The sequence below is a fragment of the Pan paniscus genome, chromosome 8 (assembly GCF_029289425.2).
Source record: "Pan paniscus chromosome 8, NHGRI_mPanPan1-v2.0_pri, whole genome shotgun sequence".
Lineage (NCBI taxonomy): Eukaryota > Metazoa > Chordata > Mammalia > Primates > Hominidae > Pan > Pan paniscus.
In genome coordinates, this window is record NC_073257.2 from 45,028,597 (window position 1) to 45,047,891 (window position 19,295).

At 39.9% G+C, this 19,295-nt stretch overlaps 1 protein-coding gene and 1 non-coding gene across 3 annotated transcripts in view; both read right to left on the reverse strand.

Moving 5' to 3' along the window:
• Positions 1–1,021, reverse strand: part of EPC1 (enhancer of polycomb homolog 1) — a 110,786-nt gene extending 109,765 nt beyond the window's left edge. The window contains exon 1 of one of the 2 annotated variants that reach the window (XM_008967636.5): positions 26–1,021. In XM_008967636.5, the coding sequence (XP_008965884.1) occupies positions 26–28 (3 nt within the window). In that variant the 5' untranslated portion in view covers positions 29–1,021. The remainder of the gene's footprint in view (positions 1–25) is intronic. The other variant, XM_057298843.2, reaches the window with a different exon arrangement.
• A 15,062-nt stretch (positions 1,022–16,083) lies between these two features.
• Positions 16,084–16,191, reverse strand: LOC112441022 (U6 spliceosomal RNA). Its single transcript, XR_003029006.1, has one exon. It is a non-coding gene; the product is annotated as a U6 spliceosomal RNA (small nuclear RNA).
• Positions 16,192–19,295: the final 3,104 nt, after the last annotated feature.

Consider the following 19,295-nt stretch of genomic DNA (forward strand, 5'->3'; position numbering starts at 1 on the left):
TAAATGGTGAAAATTACAAACTTACCATTAGTGCAGGCAAAGAAGACGGCAGTTCTTGAAAAAAAATTGTAACAATATAGGCTGGATACTTGTGTCCCTAGAAACAACAGCCTCCAGGCAGCATATGGATCTTCCAACATCTTTAAAATGTTTGGTAAATAAAAAGTAATACTTTCTTCCATGATCAGTGGCCGAATGGGGTGGCTTCCCCCAGGATCTGTGGGCTTTTGGGGGAAATCGGAGAAATATCCACAGAAGATTAAAAGCAGAGGAGGCAGCACAGCCAGAAGACTCTGGGGTTAACAACTTTGCGATGGCAAGCAGGCGAGCGCTGATTGGCTGGGAGGGCAGTGTCCCTACAGTCTGCACTATCCCCCGCTGCCCCCGCCTCCTGCAGCTCGGAAAAAAATGCAGTGTGTGTGCCATTTTACACTGGGCTTTTAAAAGCACAGCCACCAAAATGACAAAAGTCTAAGCTCGCTATGAAGTGACACTGCAAGACAATAGCACCCACGGCTGCCTGTGAGCTCGGGGGAATGCCCCTTTTAACATCTGAAGGAACACTCTGGCTTCTTGGATGTGGGGTTTTTTTGTTTGTTTTTTGTTTTTGTTTTTTTTTTAAAACAGCATTATCATGTTTTTCTTGAGCAGATTGTTGATCCTTTTCAACCACTCGATAGATCCTCTGCATGCAAACCTGGCCATGTAAAAACGATGTCCATCAAAATATTTTTTCGATTTGATCTCATGAAGGTACCTAGAGAAGCCAGTCATCCTGGAACAAAATTCATGACTCCTTTAGCTCCGAGATCTTTAATTCCTTGGGGAAAAAAATATAATTTCTTACTCACAGTAACTACGATGTGTGCAAAAAGTAACATAAAATAATGAATTTAGCGGTTAAATGAAAACAATAGGCATATTCCCGCCCCCTCCCCCGCCCCGCTTAAAAACTGTTTCAAAAACCTTTACTGGCTGACAGAATTCTACCACTCTGCCTTACAAACAAAATGGCTGTGGTACTGAGTTTTTTAGGATCCTCCCACTGTGCCTCCTCCTGGCCTCCAGGAAGTGGTAAAAATCCAAAATAAATACAGTACTGAAAGTACACCATTGAGTCTGAATTCGGGGGAAACCTTTGGTAAGAGGGTCTTAGAAATGCGCTGGTCATTATTAGTTTTTTTAAATTGTTTTGAAAAGAACATCAATCACTAGAGATTTACTTGACTGTAATTCGAACTTCCTGCTTTACATATTTATAAGGTCTTTCACCTATCTTGGCAGGCTTTCAAATTAAGTGGGCTGGGAAATTTGATGCTCGGTCTCTAGTTGTGAGCTGAGTCAGGTATTTGGTGGTTGCAACTGGGCTTTTAAATAAAGACAAAATCTAAGACTTTAAAAAAATGAACGTTAAGCAGACGCAAGACTATGCTTGCTAATGTAAAGTCAGAAAAGTCGACAAAGATCGTAATGTGTCAAATACTGCATACATGTGTCAACATACTCAGTACAAATTCTTTGCCCACTAAATTTTCTAACGAGCCAAGGAGAGAACAGGGTTTAAAGGAACTGGATTAAGAAAGGGGTGGGGAATTATCTACATTCTTCACAACCTCTTCCCCTCCCCACACACACCACACACATACACACACATGCACATAGACACACACATACACATACATATACACACACACACACGCACACACACACACACACGTTGGTCTGGTATCCCTGCCTGGCATTTAATAGGTAACATTCTTAGAAAGATATAGCTAGGGTGACTATGAATTTATCATCTAACACAGGATACTTTGAGAGTGAAAAGGGCTAATTATAGGACAGCTGGAATAAACAGAGCCTGTCCATGATAAGCCAGGAGGTAGAACTCACTATGTTTTAAGTGAGACCTCCTTGAACTTTCACTAGACAGGTCGCCTACTGCCATGGGGCCTGGGCCAATTTAGATAGCATTTGAGCTAGACCCCTCTCTGGGCCGCGTCTCCTGCGTTTGTTCTACTGCCAAGTGAAGTAGACAATCTGAGTGGACTTGGGGTCAGATATATTTAATGAACAGCCATGGTAAAGAAAATACCTAGATATGCACATCCATATGTGTATATACCTTCATATACTTTATTATCTGTAGATTAGGATGTTCTGTGCACTTCGTAAGATACACATACTTCTGATTACATGCTTTCCTATGGGATAATTTTCTTTGGAGTTTTTGAGACCGTATTCATGATATACACAATTTGAGGGATTTTTGGTTTTTGTTTTGGGAAAGATAATATGTAGAATGAAATGTTTTGGTGGAGATTATCACAGAAATACATAAGATAAATAATTATTTTGCTGTTTATTCAAACAGTTCTTAAGAACTTAGAATGTGCCAGGTATGATGCTTGGTGCTATATATATATTAGTGAACAAGTAGATAGTTTATTTCCTCCTTCATGGAGTTCATAGTCTAGTGGAGAGACAGATAAATAGCAGGTGAACAAATACAGTTGATCCTTGAAGTATGTGGGGGTTAGGGGTGCCAATCACCCATGCTGTCAAATATTCTGTGTAACTTTTAACTCTCCCAAAACTGAACTACTAATAACCACTATTGACCTTACCAATAACATAAACAGTCAATTAACAAACATTTTGTGTGTTGTATGTACTCTATATTGAATTTGTACAATAAAGTAAACTAGAGAAAAGAAAATGTTATTAAGAAAGTATAAGGAAGAGAAAATATACTTACTATTCATTAAGCAGAAGTGGATCATCATAAAGGTCTTTATTCCTCATTGTCCTCACATTGAGTATCTGAGGAGGAGAAAGAAGAGGAGGGTTTGGTCTTCCTGTCTCAGGAGTGGCAGGGGTGGCAGAGGTGGAGGAGGTGGAAGGGGAAGCAGGAGAGGCAGGAATACTCTGTGTAACTTTTACTGAAACAAAATCTGTGTATAAGTGGACCTGTACAGCTCAAACCTGTGTTGTTCAAGGGTCAAGTGTATATTATTGCACATTATTCTAAGTGCTATTAAAAAACCAAACAGGGCTGGGCGCAGTGGCTCACGCCTATAATCCCAGCACTTTGGGAGGCCGAGGTGGGTGGATCACTTGAGGTCAGGAGTTTGAGACCAGTCTGGCCAACATGGTGAAACCCTGTCTCTACTAAAAACACAAAAATTAGCTGGGCATGGTGGTAGATGCCTGTAATCCCAGCTACTCAGGAGGTGAGGCAGGAGAATCACCTGAACCCAGGAAGTGGAGGTTCCAGTAAGCCAAGAGCACACCACTTCACTCCAGCCTGGGCGACAGAGTGAGACTCCATCTCAAAAAACAAACAGTACAGTGTTAGAGAATAACAGGGAGGGAAATAAATAAACAAGGTGGTAAGGAAGTTGTCTCTAGAGGAGTGGGGCTTAACCTAGGCTTGAAGGACGACAAGGAGACACATTTGAAAAATATCGGAGAAGTCACAGTCTAGGAAGAGGCTACAGCATGTGCGAAGGCCCTGAGGCAGAATGAAGCTTGGCACATTCTAGGAAGGGAAATGAGGCCAGTGTGGTTTCAGCACATCAAGAAATGCATCAGATGAAATCAGAAATGTAGACTGGAGAGAGATCCTGCAGAGGTTTGTAGGCCACAGGAAGGAATTCCGTGTTTAAGACAGAGAACGTTGGACTTCCAGATTTTAGAGGTTTTGATAATGATAAGGTCCAGAGAAGGTAGAGGGGGAAAAAAACCCCTCAATGCTAATTTTGAATTTACATAGCTACATTACAGGGTTTCGGTATTATATTTTTAAAAATCTATATTTCACTCACATAGTTACAGCCATTGATTATGACTCAGTTCATAAATAAATATGAATAAGACACAAATATCTGAGATCATACATAGTACAAACAAAATGAAAAGGAGGAATTCAGGCAACGATTTGCCTCAGTTTTCTCTAATGGTGCTGATTTTGATATTTTTGATTCAAAAAATACTACATTTTATATCAGTTGAACAGTGCTCACCTTTTTTTTTTTTTTTTTTTTTTAAACAAATGAGGCCAGGAGCAGTGGCTCACACCTGTAATCCCAGCACTTTGGGAGGCTGAGGTGGGCGGATCACCTGAGGTCAGGATTTCGAGACCAGCCTGGTCAACATGGTGAAACCCCATCTCTACTAAAAATACAAAAATTAGCTGGGTGTGGTGGTGGGCACCTGTAATCCCAGTTACTTAGGAGGCTGAGGTAGGAGAAACACTTGAAACCAGGAAGCAGGGGTTGCAGTGAGCCAAGATTGCACCACTGCACTCCAGCCTGGGTGACAGAATGAGACTCCGTCTCAAAAAAAAAAAAAAAAGAAAAGAAAAAAGAAAAAAAAAGAAAAACAAAAACAAAAAACAAAAAACAAAACAAAACAAAACAAATGAGGCAAAACATTATTAAAGTGAGAATTTAACATGATCGGAATTAAAAAGTTATCCTTTTTCAATTTAGTAACTGGTTGTTAGCAAACCAAAATCCTACAGGCACATGGGCAGAAATAACATGTTCAGTTTCTTAGATCTAAAACTTAAAAAAATTACAAAAGCAGTTAGGTCAAATCAATGATGTATAATCCCTTGAATGAGCTTTGATATTAATAGGAATCTCCAAACAAATCAAATCGTGAACTAACTAGGTAGTGTAGTTTGTAAAATCTTTACCTCACAGAACTGGAGGTGGAGATAGATCTGTTTTGGAATTCAGATTAATTTTCTGAGTTAAAAAAAAATAACATCATGCAGCACACTATAATCAAAGGCCGTAATATTTTTGTGCTAAATATTACAATCACATTAAATGGAGTAAAGACTATAAGAATCCCCACATCAGTTTGGGTCAGCTTTTTTTATTATTATTTTGTAAGACAGAGTCTCACTCTGTCACCCAAGCTGGAGTGCAGTGGCACGATCACCGCTCACAGTAGGCTCGACCTCCCAGGCTCAGGTGATCCTCTCACCTCAGCCTCCCGAGTAGCTTGGACTACAGGTGTGCCAGCACGCCTTGTTAATTTTTGTATTTTTTGTAAAGATGAGGTTTCCGCATGTTGCCTGGGCTGGTCTTGAACTCTTGGGCTTAAGCGATCTGCCCACCTTGGCCTCAGAAAGTGCTAGGATTACAGGCGTGAGTCACCGCACCTGGCGTCAGGTCAGCTTTTGCCACCTAAGAGGATGCTGCAATTCGCAAAAAAAGCTTTCAGTTTTCAAAAGTTTTGGGAATTCATAACTGTGGATATGAAATTGTGGAGCTATAGATTTTTGTGTCATTCAGATAGGTAAAATTTTATTCTTTGTTTAAATCAGAACTCACAATCCTAATGATTAGAAACAGTTACCATTTGGAAATAGTCAGATTTCCATTTGTGGGCCCTAATAAATGAACACATACAATATTATTAAATTTTGTGCAGCCTTGTGCAAATGCTATAAATTTTACTCTTTATGATTTCCCTATATTTTTCCTCTTAAGAATAGTGAAAAGTTTTACATTTTTTGCAATCAAATTTTAAAGCAGTACTTCATCAGACTTTTTATTTCCAAATGTTTGAATGTCTTTAACCAAGATCTTAAGAGTCTTTATTTCAGAACTCATTACCTGTTGTGGCATGATTTTAGATTGCTTTGATCCATTGCAATCTAAAATCATGCAACATGGCATTTTCAAGAAAGGTCATTCACGCGAGTAGTTTGTGGCCGCTGGTGTGGCGGAGACTACTCATTAACTAACCAACATCCCTCCTCCCTTTCTTATTCATAAAATCCCATTTCATTTTGGGTGTGCCACCCAAAACTGTTTTGCATGACACTGTTTTAACCAGTGAGATGTAAGCAGAAGCCATTGGTTGGGCTTCCAAGAAAGCATTTATAGGGGGCTGACTCAGTGGCTGCTGCCTTGTGCTTCTTACCTTTGCCCTTCTTCAGGCTTGGAGGATGGTCACCACACCTGGGTGGAGTCCGGTGTTCCATTATGTCAACCAAAGGGAGCTCTTTAGTGCTAAGGGTAGCTGAATAGAAAGAAGAAAGCTGGGTTCTGTGGAGCTTTCACACCAGCCACTGAGGTTCTGCCTCTAGACCTGCTTTTTACATGAGAGAAAAAGAAAACAGCTACTTCGTTTAAACCTTTGTTATTTATTTTATTTTATTTTATTTTATTTTATTTTATTTTATTTTATTTTTGAGACAGAGTCTCCCTCTATCACCTAGGCTGGAGTGCAATGGTGCGATCTTGGCTCCCTTCAACCTCCACCTCCCTGGTTTAAGTAGTTCTCGTACTTCAGTCTTCCGAGTAGCTGGGATTACAGGTGCGCTCCACCAGGCCCAGCTAATTTTTTTTGTATTTTTAGTAGAGACAGGGTTTCATCATGTTGGTCAGGCTGGTCTCAAACTCCTGGCCTCAAGTGATCCACCCACCTTGGTCTCCCAAAGTGCTAGGATTACAGGCATGAGTCACTGCACCCAGCCTATTGATTCAGGGGGCACGTGTCCATGTTTGTTACATGGGCATATTGCATAATAATGGAGATTGGGCTTCTAGTGTACCCATTGCCCAAACAGTGAACATTGTACCCAGTAGGTAATTTTTCAACCCTCACCCACATCCCAGCCTCCAGTCTTTTGGAGTTCCCAGTGTCTATTTTGCCCATCTTTTAAAGTCCATACATATCCATTGTTTAGCTCCACTTGTAAGTGAGAATACACAGTATTTGATTTTCTGAGTTCGTTCCCTTAGGATAATGGCCTCCAGCTCCATCCATGTTGCTGCAAAGGACATGATTTTGTCTTTTTTATGGCTGCATAGTACTCCATGTAAATCTTTCTTTTACAGGCCTATTCACAACTAAATGCAATTTCTAATAAAATTCGTGTGAGTAATCTTCAAAGTATTTTATTTGTAAAAGTCAGCTACTTTTAAGCTGCTGTGTAGTATCAGACTGAAAGCAAGGACAAGGGGCCTTTTTGGGTTGCAAGAAATCTTCTGTCTTTATCTGGGTTGCAGTTACATATACATGAAATATGTATATATGTATCGCATATGTACACATATCACATATAAAAAGATTGAACTGTACATCAAGATTAGTACACCAAATATATTTTATTATATGTATGTTATCCCTTAATTAAAGCTATTTTTTATTATTTTATTTATTTATTTTTTATTTATTTTTGAGGCAGGTTCTTGCTCTGTCACCCAGGCTGGAGTGCAGTGGCATGATCTTGGCTCACTGCAACTTCTGCCTCCTGGGCTCAAGAGATCCTCTTGTTTCAGCCTCCCTGGGTAACTGGGACCACAGGCACGTGCCACCACCCCCCGCTAATTTTTGTATTTTTGGTAGAGATGGGGTTTCACCACGTTGCCCAGGCTGGTTTCAAACTCCTGGGCTCAAGTGATATTCTGGCATTGGCCTCCTAGAGCACTAAGATTACATGTGTGAGCCACCATGCCTAGCTAAAGAAAACTATTTTAATATATTACAGACAGTGATGGCATCTGATAATTTGAATATAGACATTGTTTAAAAAGCTGGACAGATATCATTCATTTAAAAAAATATTCAATGATCTTTTTTGTTGTTGTTGTTGAGACAGAGTATCCCTTTGTTGCCCAGGCTGGAGTGCAGTGGTGTAATCTTGGCTCACTGCAAACTTCGCCTCTTGGGTTCAAGCGATTCTTTTGCCTCGGCCCCCTGAGTAGCTGGGATTATATGTGCTACCACACCCAGCTAAGTTTGTATTTTTAGTAGAGATGGCATTTCACCATGTTGGCCAGGCTGGTCTCAAACTCCTGACCTCAAGTGATCCGCCCACCCTGGCCTCCCAAAGTGCTGGGATTATAGTCGTGAGCCACGGCACCTGGGCCTGAATAATCTTTTTATTCTAAGTGCCCCTATTATGCGGAATACCTAAGACAGCCGCCCATTTCTACCACAAAAAATGGTGCTCTTATGTTTATATGTTTCCCTGTAATCATGTTGCAGACACTCAATGATATCAAATTGCATATTCCATCAGTGTTCACTCTCTCAATATTCTTATACATATATAAATTTTTTTTTGAGACAGAGTCTTGCTATGTTGTGCAAGCTGGCCTCAAACTCCTGGCCTCAAGTAATCCTCCCACCTCAGCCTCCCAAGTAGGTAGGACTACTACGCCCGGCTCCACGTTCTTATTTTACGGCAATATCTATGCCTTCACCAGGAGCAGCCATCTGACTGCATTTATGAACCCTACATGTTGAGTGACCTCAGCCATTACTCAAGTTTCTCATTTGTACGTGGCTTATCAGAATTCTAGGCTCTGTGGTAACTGAACTATAGTAGACCTAGTGGACATGAAGTGGTTAAACAGCAAAACTCTAGGTTGAGGTTTTCTTGTAATATGATACAGGAAGTATTATAGTAAAAGCACCAGGGAGAATTTTTCGTCTAGTATTCAATGAAAGTTATGCATTTTGCTCTTTAAAAAAAAAAAAAACCATATTGAACTCCTTCTCCTGGCTGTTCCTACCCCATTCCTATGTCCCAATGCAGGGTAGAGATGAGAAAACTCATACATTGACAGAAACCATACTGTTTAAAATTTCAGCATTGCACGGAGTTATGAGGTGAAAGAAAAACTGGAATAGCCGTAGCAATAGAAACACAGTTGGTAAAGCCTTTCACTTAAAGTATAAACCTTGAGCAATTACAGAAAGGGAGACAGAATTTTCTGTAAGAGATCATTAAAGCTGCGATACAAGAAAGGCCATTTACTCTTACGGAATATGAATCATTATTGGAGCAAAAAAGAGAGTCAGCAAATAATTCAGGCCCAGGATGACAAAGGAAGAGGAGTTTAATCAAATCAAATCATAAATAACTTTCCTAGCTATGTCTAGCTAAAGATTCTTATAATTCCTTACTAGAGGGAGTGGGGAGAGGGGGTTGACATTAATAACAGAATCCATGCAGGTGGTTTATTGTATTCTTAATATTTAGCCAGTTATTATTAACGAATCCTATTGTCTTTGTACAGTAGTGCATTAAAATAACACTTTGGGCATTGTTTTCAGCTATATTTTGAGACTGAATAGCCCTAAACTGACAATTGCAATAGAAATTCAGGTGCTTAGAGTAGCTGGTGAAGAGAAGCAGCACCTATTTTCTGACTGGCTGGGTTAACACCATACGGGACCTCACACTAGGAGCATGGGGCCTTTACGTTGTCAGTAAGGCTAACTAGTAAAATAGAGGCAGTTCTTGCAAAGCTGGATTGCCAGTGTGAAGATTCACTTCAACTCTTTTTTTTTTATTTGAGATGGAGTCTCCCTGTGTTGCCCAGGCTGGAGTGCAATGGCGCAATCACAGCTCACTGCAACCTCTGCCTCCTGGGTTCAAGTGATTCTCCTGCCTCGGCCTCCTGAGTAGATGGGATTATTGGCATGCACCACCATGCCTGGCTAGTTTTTGCATTTTCTAGTTTCACCATGTTGGCCAAACTGGTCTTGAACTCCTGACCTCAAATGATCCTCCTGCCCTGGCCTCCCAAAGTGTTGGGGTTACAGGCTAGAGCCACCACGCCCAGCCACTTCAACTCTTTAACCATTGAAAAAAGCAGTATTTAATGTATCTGTGACCATTGAAAAAAGCAGTATTTAATGTATCTGTGATATAAATACATGATTTATAACTAGTCAACCATTATCTAACATCAAATCAAGCTTTCAGCTTTTCATATGGATAAAAATAACTATGGTCCAAATGACCTTTATTAATTTCTTGTGTATGATTCTCTTCTATTGTATTCATTTTTTTTAACCAGATGGTAAAAGTAATATAAAAGTAATATACACTCATTACTGGCCATTCAGAAAATGTGTAGCAAAGAGTATCCCAACCACTTGTAGTCCTGTTTCTCTGGATCTCTTTACAGTGCCTTTTCCTGTACTTCTTTTTGTGTTGGCAAACTTTCAGAATAAAGGGTGCCAAGTCAGCAATCCCTATTATATAACTGAACAAGTATATATAATAGCACTCACAAAAATAACTCAGACAGGAGTGATTACATAATTAACATGATTGCACCTTACTTTGATAAAGGGCAGAGATTTTGCAAGAAGCATTAGAAAACTGTCTCCCCTCTATAATTCTAAATGTTTTATAAAATCATAGCACAAGTATAGGCTACTTAAAATGAGATGGTAAGATTGCTTTTTTGCTTTGGATCATTTACCAAGTGATATGGTTTGTCTGTGTCTCCACCCAAATCTCATCTTGAATTGTAGCTCCCACAATTTCCACGTGTTGTGGGAGGGACCCGGTGGGAGGTAATTGAATTGTGGGGGCGGGCCTTTCCTGTGCTGTTCTGTGATAGTGAATAAGTCTCATGAGATCTGATGGTTTTATAAGGGGGAGTTTCCCCACACAAGCTTTCTCTTGTCTGCTGCCATGTAAGACATGCCTTTCGCCTTCAGCCATGATTGTGAGGCCTCCCCAGCCACGTGGAACTGTGAATCCATTAAACCTCTTTTTCTTTATAAATTACCCAGTTGTGGGTATGTCTATCAGCAGTGTGAAAGTGAACGAATACACCAAGATAATCTGAGTTGAATGAATAGTGTTATGGGGGGTGAATATTGAATTGGGGGTAATGCTGGAGCACGAAACACTTAGAAAACAGAGAAAGATAGCCAGTGGGCAAAAACAAAGATGTGGGAATCCCAGGGAATGAGGGAGAAGAGGTATGGAAAGAGGAGAGGTGGAGCATAAAATAATATGGGATCGTGCTATAGATAGTGTGATCATACAACTTATAGTAAAATCTATGACATTTTCAAGAGTGAAAATGGCACGATTAATCATTGTACTGGCTGGGCATGGTGGCTCACACCTGTGATCCCAGCACTCTGGGAGGCAGAGGCAGGCAGATCACTTAAGGTAAGGAGATTGAGGCTAGCCCAGCCAACATGGTGAAACCTCGTCTCTACTAAAAATACAAAAATTAACCAGGTATGGTGGTGTGTGCCTACAGTCCCAGCTACTCGGGAGGCTGAGGCAGGAGAATCGCTTGAACCTGGGAGGCAGTGGTTACAGTGAGCTGAGATCGCACCACTGCACTCCAGCCTGGGCAACAAGAACGAGACTCTGTCTCAAGAAAATAAATTAATAATAATTGTACTGAGATAACAGGTTGGAAAATCCGGAAAACATGCTCACTTGACGTACATATGATTGCTTTAAATACAGGGAAAATCAGGAAATGTGGTCACTTTAGATACACTTAAAAAAAAAATAACAAAACACAAACCTATTGCCCCAGTGGCAGCCATCCATTTGCTACCTTTACCATGTACATGATCACCTCTTGACGTGACCACCCTTGATTTTTGACTTGCCATCATTGGCCTCATTGTTTCTCACTAGCAAAAGGAAATTCTAGTTGAACACTATTTATCTTCACTGGGAGTTTCTTAAAGAGATTACTTATCCAGGAGTTGGTATAAAATGTCCATGAGACCATGATCAGGTTTCCAACATCCTGAGAGTGAGTTAGCCTCACTCTATTTTAGGGTCTAGGCTTCACTCTCAGCACTGCTTGTAAAGATCTATGTTAAGGGTGATTTATTTTGAGGGAATTTTAAGCTAGAAGTTGACACGCTGGACTCTGTCTTGGCCTCTCTGTTGCAATATATTCGGTGTCATCACAGAAGTCTTAAAATGTAACTTTCACTAACAGATGTCTTAAACTGTGTGCACTGTCAACTCAATTTTGCTGTGTCTGTTGTACATATTTGGAAAACCAATGCATCAAACCTCAATTTGCAAACCATAATTTGAGGGGGTATTTACAAGGAGACAGGCAGAATTATTTTCTTGTTTGAACCAATCCTGTAGCAATGCTTCTGGGCCAGCTTTCACCCTGGGAAGTCCATGTAGGGGCTGAGCTGTTTGGTCAGAGCTGCAACCCTTTACGGTTTGGGACTCTGAGCTGAACATGATGCTGGGAATTTGCTGTTGGCAAAAGAACCCTTACAAAAAAGGCTTCTACCCTTCTGAGGCTTCCCAAGCCAGCATGTGGCACCCGGTACCATCAGAACAGATTTATTGTGGCCAAATCTCTCCTTACCATTCCTCTCCCCAGTAGTCAGTATCAAAATAGGACACAGACCAGCTGAACTCCCTACTTCAGGATGCCTGGAAGAGCCCTAGGTACATGGTAGGAAGGGATGGAATCTCAGGAGAATACAGATGGTGCCTACAGACTTTTTGCTCTTACTGGAAAGAGGAGATGCTCCAGTGGTTCCTCTTTGGCAGAGTCTGGAATAGGGTTGCCCATCAAATTACAGAGATGCAGTTCGGTTGTCTGCCTTCTTGAGAGTACTCTGTGATGGGAGTTCTCAAACTAGAGACACTGATGTTTATGACCTCTCTGTGAGTGGTTTTTTTTTTTTTTTTTTTTAACCGCGTCTTGCTCTATTGCCCAGGCTGGAGTACAGTGGCAGAATTATAGCTCACTGCAGTTTCAAACTTCTGGGCTCAAGCGATCCTCCCACTTCAGCCTTACGAGTAGCTGGGACTACTATGTGCCAGCACATCAACCTAATTTTATTATGTTTTTGTAGAGACGGGGTTTCCCTATGTTGCCTAGACTGGTCTTAAACTCCTGGCTTCAAGAAATCCTCCTGCCTCGGCCTTTCAAAGTGCTGGGATTATAGGCATGAGCTACTGAACCTGGCCTTCTCTGTGAGAATTTTACATTTTCATTTCAACGTAACTTAAAAAACAATATAAGCAGACCCTGGATCATCTAGATAGCCTCTCTGTAGCCAAGTGTTATCCTGCAATTTTAGTCTGTGTTTGTGTTTGTAATTGAGTTAGAAGTGAGCCATTCTATTTTAATCAGAGAGCTACTGAGAAAAGAACGAAAGCTGACTTAATATGTAAATGATACATTTATACCAAGGGAAGGCCGCATATCACAACAAGCTGTATAAACAAATGGTTTCCAGTAATTTGAATGAAAAAAAGTGATGGGAAATTGTCATCTCACAGGGCCTGTTAATAACCTGACCATAATGCTATCAAATTCATGCTACAACTGGTGATGAGAAAACAATATGGCATGTCACATAAAATTAATACCTTTCACTTATTAGTTTTCTTGCTAGGCTTATATTTAATTTATAGGTTGGCAGCTTTTATAGTTACAGAGGACTATAAGCATATGTCATTTATACCTCGTTGTATTTGTACACCAGGATGGTCTCAGGGGCCAGATTTCCTGGATATCAATCTTAGCACCACCACCTACTAGCTGAGTAAACTTGGGAATGTTACTTAACCTCCTTGTACCCAGATTTCTTCATTGGAATGAAAATAATTATCGTACCTACTATTATTGAGGGTAGTAATTGAACACATGTAAATTATTAGAACAGTGGCTGGGAATGCTGAGTATTCCTATAGTAAAAACGATTTAGCTCAGTAATTTATTTTATTTACTTATCTGGTTTTTTACTTTTTAATATTTGTGGATACACAGTAGGTGTGTATATTTATGGGGTACATGAGCTATTTTGATACAGGCATGCAATGCATAATTATCACATCATGGAAAATGAGATATCCATCCCCTCAAGCATTTATCCTTTGTATTACAAACAATCCAATTATACTATTCTAGTTATTTTAAAATGTATAATTAAATTATTATTGATTATAGTCACCCTATTGTGCTATCAAATACTAGGTCTTATCCATTTATATATATATTTTTTGTACCCATTAACCATCCCCATCTGTCCCCAACCTCCACTATCCTTCCCAGCCTCTGGTAACTATCCTTGTATTCTCCATCTCCATGAGTTCCATTGTTTTGATTTTTAGATGCCACAAATAAATGAAAATATACAATGTTTGTCTTTCTGTCCCTGGCTTATTTCACTTAACATAATGACCTCAAATTCCATCCATGTTATTGTAAATGACAGGATCTCATGCTTTTTTATGGCTGAATAGTACTCCATTGTGTATATGTACCACATTTTCTTTATCCATTCATCTGTTGCTGGACACTAAGGTTGCTTCCAAATCTTGGCTATTGTGAACAGTGCCGCAACAAACATAGGAGTGCAGGTATCTCTTTGATAGATTGATTTCCTTTCTTTTGGGTATATACCCAGCAATGGGACTGCTGGATTGTATGGTACCTCTATTTTTAGTTTTTTGGGAAACCTCCAAACTGTTCTCCATAATGGCTGTACTAGTTTACATTCCCTTCAACAGTGTATAAACGTTCTTTTTTTAGCCCAGTAATTTAAATGAAGGTCCAAACATATGGTAAGCCTGCTCTATTGGGTAAATTAAGGTACATGAAATAATCAGTAACACTTACATAGTACATCAATTTTATGAAATACTTGTTCATATATGTCATTCATGTAATTCTCTACATCTACCCTGAAAGGTAGATAATACTTTTCTTGTTTTAAAGCTTGGATAATTGAAGTGACATGCCCTGAAACAACACAGGTTTACCACCAGCATTTGGTGTTTTTTTTTCTCCTCATGGAGAATGAATGAATATTTTGTAACTGAACATTTTCAAATTTCTTTTGGGTTGACAGGAACCCCAGAACTAATTTTGTACTATAACACACATTAGTACTGTTGTAGGACTTATTGGTCTGAATATCTACATTATATTTTCTCTCCTGGTCTTAATTTTCTATTCTAATTTATATTTTCCCTGATTCTGAAATTTTCTGCATACTATTTTATTGTTTGGAATTTTAATAATCTGCTTCATGTACATTTTGGAAAATTGTGAGCCATAAATAAGTAGACTGACCCATAGTTACTTAACTAGTAAGGTCCAGATATTGACCTGAAGTCTTTTGGCTTTATAGGGAAGTCACATTTACCGAGCATTTAGCATGACTTGGTATTTTATATGCATTGTATCACGCAATACACACATTAGCTGGTCTGAGGTAGGTCGGTTATTACTATCTTCCTCATATTCAGATGAAGAAATTAAAGCTTATAAAAGTTATAAGATTTTTTCCTAGGGTTAATAAATGTTATCTTAATTTTTGGCCCTCTAATTTATTCTTAAAAGTATCTGTCGGGCATGGTAGCTTACATCTGTTATCCCAGTACTTTGGGAGGCTGAGGCCGTTGAGCTTAGGAGTTCAAGACCAGCCCTGACAGCATAGGGATTCCCCATCTCTATTAAAATTACAAAAGTTGGCCAGGTGTGGTCATGCGCCTATAGTACCAGCTACTTGGGAGGCTGAGGCAGGAGGATTGCTTCAACTTGGGAAGTCGAGGTTGGAGTAAGCCAAGATGGAGTAATCTCAACTGCATAGCACTTGAGCCTGGGCAACAGAGCGAGACGCTGTTTCAAAAAAAAAAAAATTCTTAAAAGCGTGAGCTTTCTCCTCTAAATTCAGCCCTGTTGTTAAGGCTTTAAGGCCAGATCTTTGTAAAAGACTCCGTCCCTCGTTCCCAGCCCATCAAGTGGGCCTTTTCTCTTACAGCTTTGCCAAGAGCAAAAATTACTATTCTCCTCGATCCTGGCAAGCTTGTCTGTTTCTTTTTTTGAACCAGTGTTATGGTTTTTACAGGATGTGAACACTGTTACTCAGATTTGCTTCTGTCCACACATTCCCTGGTCGTTCCAGGCCTGTGAAAGGAGTCCTTCTCCAATTGCTAGCCAGCAGAGAAGGCAGTGACCCCAGTTATAGGCTGGATTAAAGCAGAGCAGGAAATCAGGCTTCGGCTCTTGCCCTTATGATCTCCTATGTCATAAGGTGGCAAAGGATGTACCATTAAGTACCACCCAGTGACTAGAATAATGGATTCTTGAGTCTCCATTCCTCTGCCATCATTTTACATCAGACTTTACAGTGTTTCCCAATTAGTGATGCTTCCCAGACTTAATCATTTGATCATCGCAATTTTTGCCATATCCTATCACCCTTACTTGTATTTACTTAAATCTTCTTTAAATTAGTGACATCCTAGCTTAAATATATTACTTTAAAGGGTTACTTTATATTACTACCATTAATGGGAGGACAATATCACTATTTGTGTGTCATCCTTGCGCAGGGGCCATGCTAATCTTCTCTGTAGCATTCCAATTTTAGTATTTGTGTTGCCAAAGTGAGCACGACAGTATCACTATTAATGGAAGATAATCTTAAAATGAAATATAATGGCAAAACAATAACTATTAAATTATTTTCCAAAAACAGGTATTGGAAATTAGGAAGCCTGTAGTTTACTTCTAACAATTACATAAACTATTCCATAAACTATAGAATAGTATGAAAGCAATATAATTTTCTGTGCCATAATTTCCCCCATTTTAAAATGGTTTTATTTTTAATTTTTTTTTTCTGTCTCCCAGGCTGGAGTGCAGTCCATGATCTCAGCTCACTGCAACCTCTGCCTCCCTGGTTCCAGGGATTCTTGTGCCTCAGCCTCCTGAGTAGCTTGGGACTACAGGTGCCACCACCATGCCTGGATGATTTTTCTATTTTTACTAGAGACGGGGTTTCACCATATTGGCCAAGCTGGTCTCGAACTCCTGACCTCAAGTGACCCACCAACCTTGGCCTCCTAATGTGCTGGGATTACAGGCATGAGTCACCATGCCCCGCCCTTAAAATGGTTTTAAACTGTTTACTATGTTCATTACAGTCCATTATCTGCAAGGAAAAGAGAGATTTCCATGCCAATTGCAGGAAGTAACTGGAAAGTATAGGGCATTAGATTGTGGCATGAAGGAGGTAATAGAGGTTAGAAACTACCAATAAAGAAAATGAGTGGTATGATACAGAGCTGAGAGCAGAATGTATCAAGTTTGACAAAATTTCTCCTCTTGGATATGACTAGAAAGTTTGGTGAGCCCTACTTGCAGATTTTGAGTCTTAAGATGGGTGAAGAAAAACAAAAAACATGGTAAGATCTTAAAATAAGGGGCTTAGAAACTTATAAGCGAGGGGGAAAAATGATCACAATAGTAGGGAGATTAAGAATGGAAGAAAAAAGAATGATAAATGTTCCTAGTGGTAAGAATTTCAAGACCCGATTCCTAAGCTAGACCCGAATCCTAAGCTAAATTCTACTTCTGATGGTCATTCCAGATTAACTCATTGACTTTGGAAACATACGTGCCATCCTGAAAGATTCCTTTACTTTTTTATAGGTCTAGGCACGGTGGCTCACACCTGTAATCCCAGCACTTTGGGAGGCTGAGGCAGGTGGGTCACTTAAGGTCAGGAGTTTGAGAACAGCCTGGCCAACATGGTGAAACCCTGTCTCTACTGAAAAAAATACAAAAATTAACCAGGCTTGGTGGCAGGCACCTGTAATCCCAGCTACTCTGGAGGCTGAGGCAGGAGAATCGTTTGAATCCAGGAGTCAGAGGTTGCAGTGGGCCAAGATCTTGCCACTGCATGCCAGCCTGGGTGACAGAGCAAGATCATGTCTCAATAAATAAATTAATAAATAAAATAAAAAATACTGCATGGGTTACTTAGGTGGTAGCAACACTCATGGGTATTATTGGTTACTGGATGAGCAAAGAAGGGCACAGCAGTCTCTTAGGAAAAGTATACAAATGATGGAACCATTGTAACAATAATTTTATTATTCAAGAAAATTCAGATAAATCATCTATTGCCCAAATATAGGGATTATGTGATGAGAGCCCTGATCCACTGAGAATGATGATCAGAGACATTCTTTCAGTTTTTCAGCTGCCAAGAGTGAAGAGTATAGCTTGACTTAGGGATGAGGCAAGTTGTGATTTATTTTGGAAGAAATATATGGAGCAAAAATAAAAATTTATGGTTAGATATTATAGTAATTCTATTAATTGGGCTGAGAATAAGGAATGTTTACAAATAATGAGAAAAAACGCCTGTAAAGATGACCGAGTAGTAACAGAAAACAGATAGAAAGGGTCTTTAAATAAGTTGAGCAAGATTTGGGATGTGAATAGTTGTGACAATAATAATGTGGCAAGAATAGTCTGTTATGCCTACTCTTGAACTCTTTATCACAGAAAAATGAACTCTTCATCAACCTTGAACTCTTTATTACAGAAAAATGCTGCTGTAAATATATTCAGTAGTTGCATACATCCATTAAGTGTGGATCTAGGGAACAGTTAAATATTTTTTACCTTAGGATTAAATAACTTCCTAAAGTGCCAAAAGGGAGTTCAAAAACTTTTGTGAGGTTAACATTAAAAAAAAAAATTCTATAGAAAAGGAAGAGTAAAAAACAAAATAAATTTTGGCTAGGCATAGTGGCTCATGCCTGTAATCCCAACACTTTGGGAGGCCAAGGTCGGAGGATTGCTTGAGCCCAGAAGTTAGAGACCAGCCTGTACAAGATGGCGAGACCCTGTCTCTACAAAAAGAAAAAGAAGGGTGGGCGCAGTGGCTCACGCCTGTAATCCCAGCACTTTGGGAGGCTGAGGTGGGCGGATCACGAGGTCAGAAGATGGAAACCATCCTGGCTAACACGGTGAAACCCCATCTTTACGAAAAATACAAAAAATTAGCTGGGCGTGGTGGCAGGCACCTGTAGTCCCAGCTACTCGGGAGGCTGAGGCAGGAGAATGGCGTGAACCCGGGAGGCGGAGCTTGTAGTGAGCCGAGATCGTGCCACTGCACTCCAGCCTGGGCGACAGAGAGAGACTCTGTCTCAAAAAAAAAAAAAAAGAAAAAAGAAAAAGAAAAAAATTAGCCAGGTGTGGTGGTGTGTGACTGTAAGTCCCAGCTACTCAGGAGGCTGTGAGGCAGGAGGATCACTTGAGCCTAGGAGTTAGATGCTGAAGTGGGCTATGATTGCAGCACTGCACTCCAGCCTGGGTGACAGAGCAAAACCCTGTCTCTAAATAAATAAATAAATAAATTCATTTCATTTCTTTTCTTTTCTTTTTCTTCTCCAAAGCAACAGAAAGCAGATTTCCCCCCACCAATTTAGTTCTCATAGCTTTAAATGTACTTGTAGGCTCACCTTATTTTGAAGGGGCAAAGAATCTCTGGGGCATGGGACTTTCAAAAATATCTGCTTCTTAAGACTAAAAGATGGGATAAGGGTTTAGCAATTCTGGCTGATTGAGTTTAATCTTAAATTTAAAAATGTAAAAGATGGTTGCATCTTCCTGGCAGTATTCATTTGTCATGATTGGACTTTACCACTTCCACCTGGAGGCACAGTCTCAGACCTTGAAAGTGCATTGGTGTTGAGTAGGCTC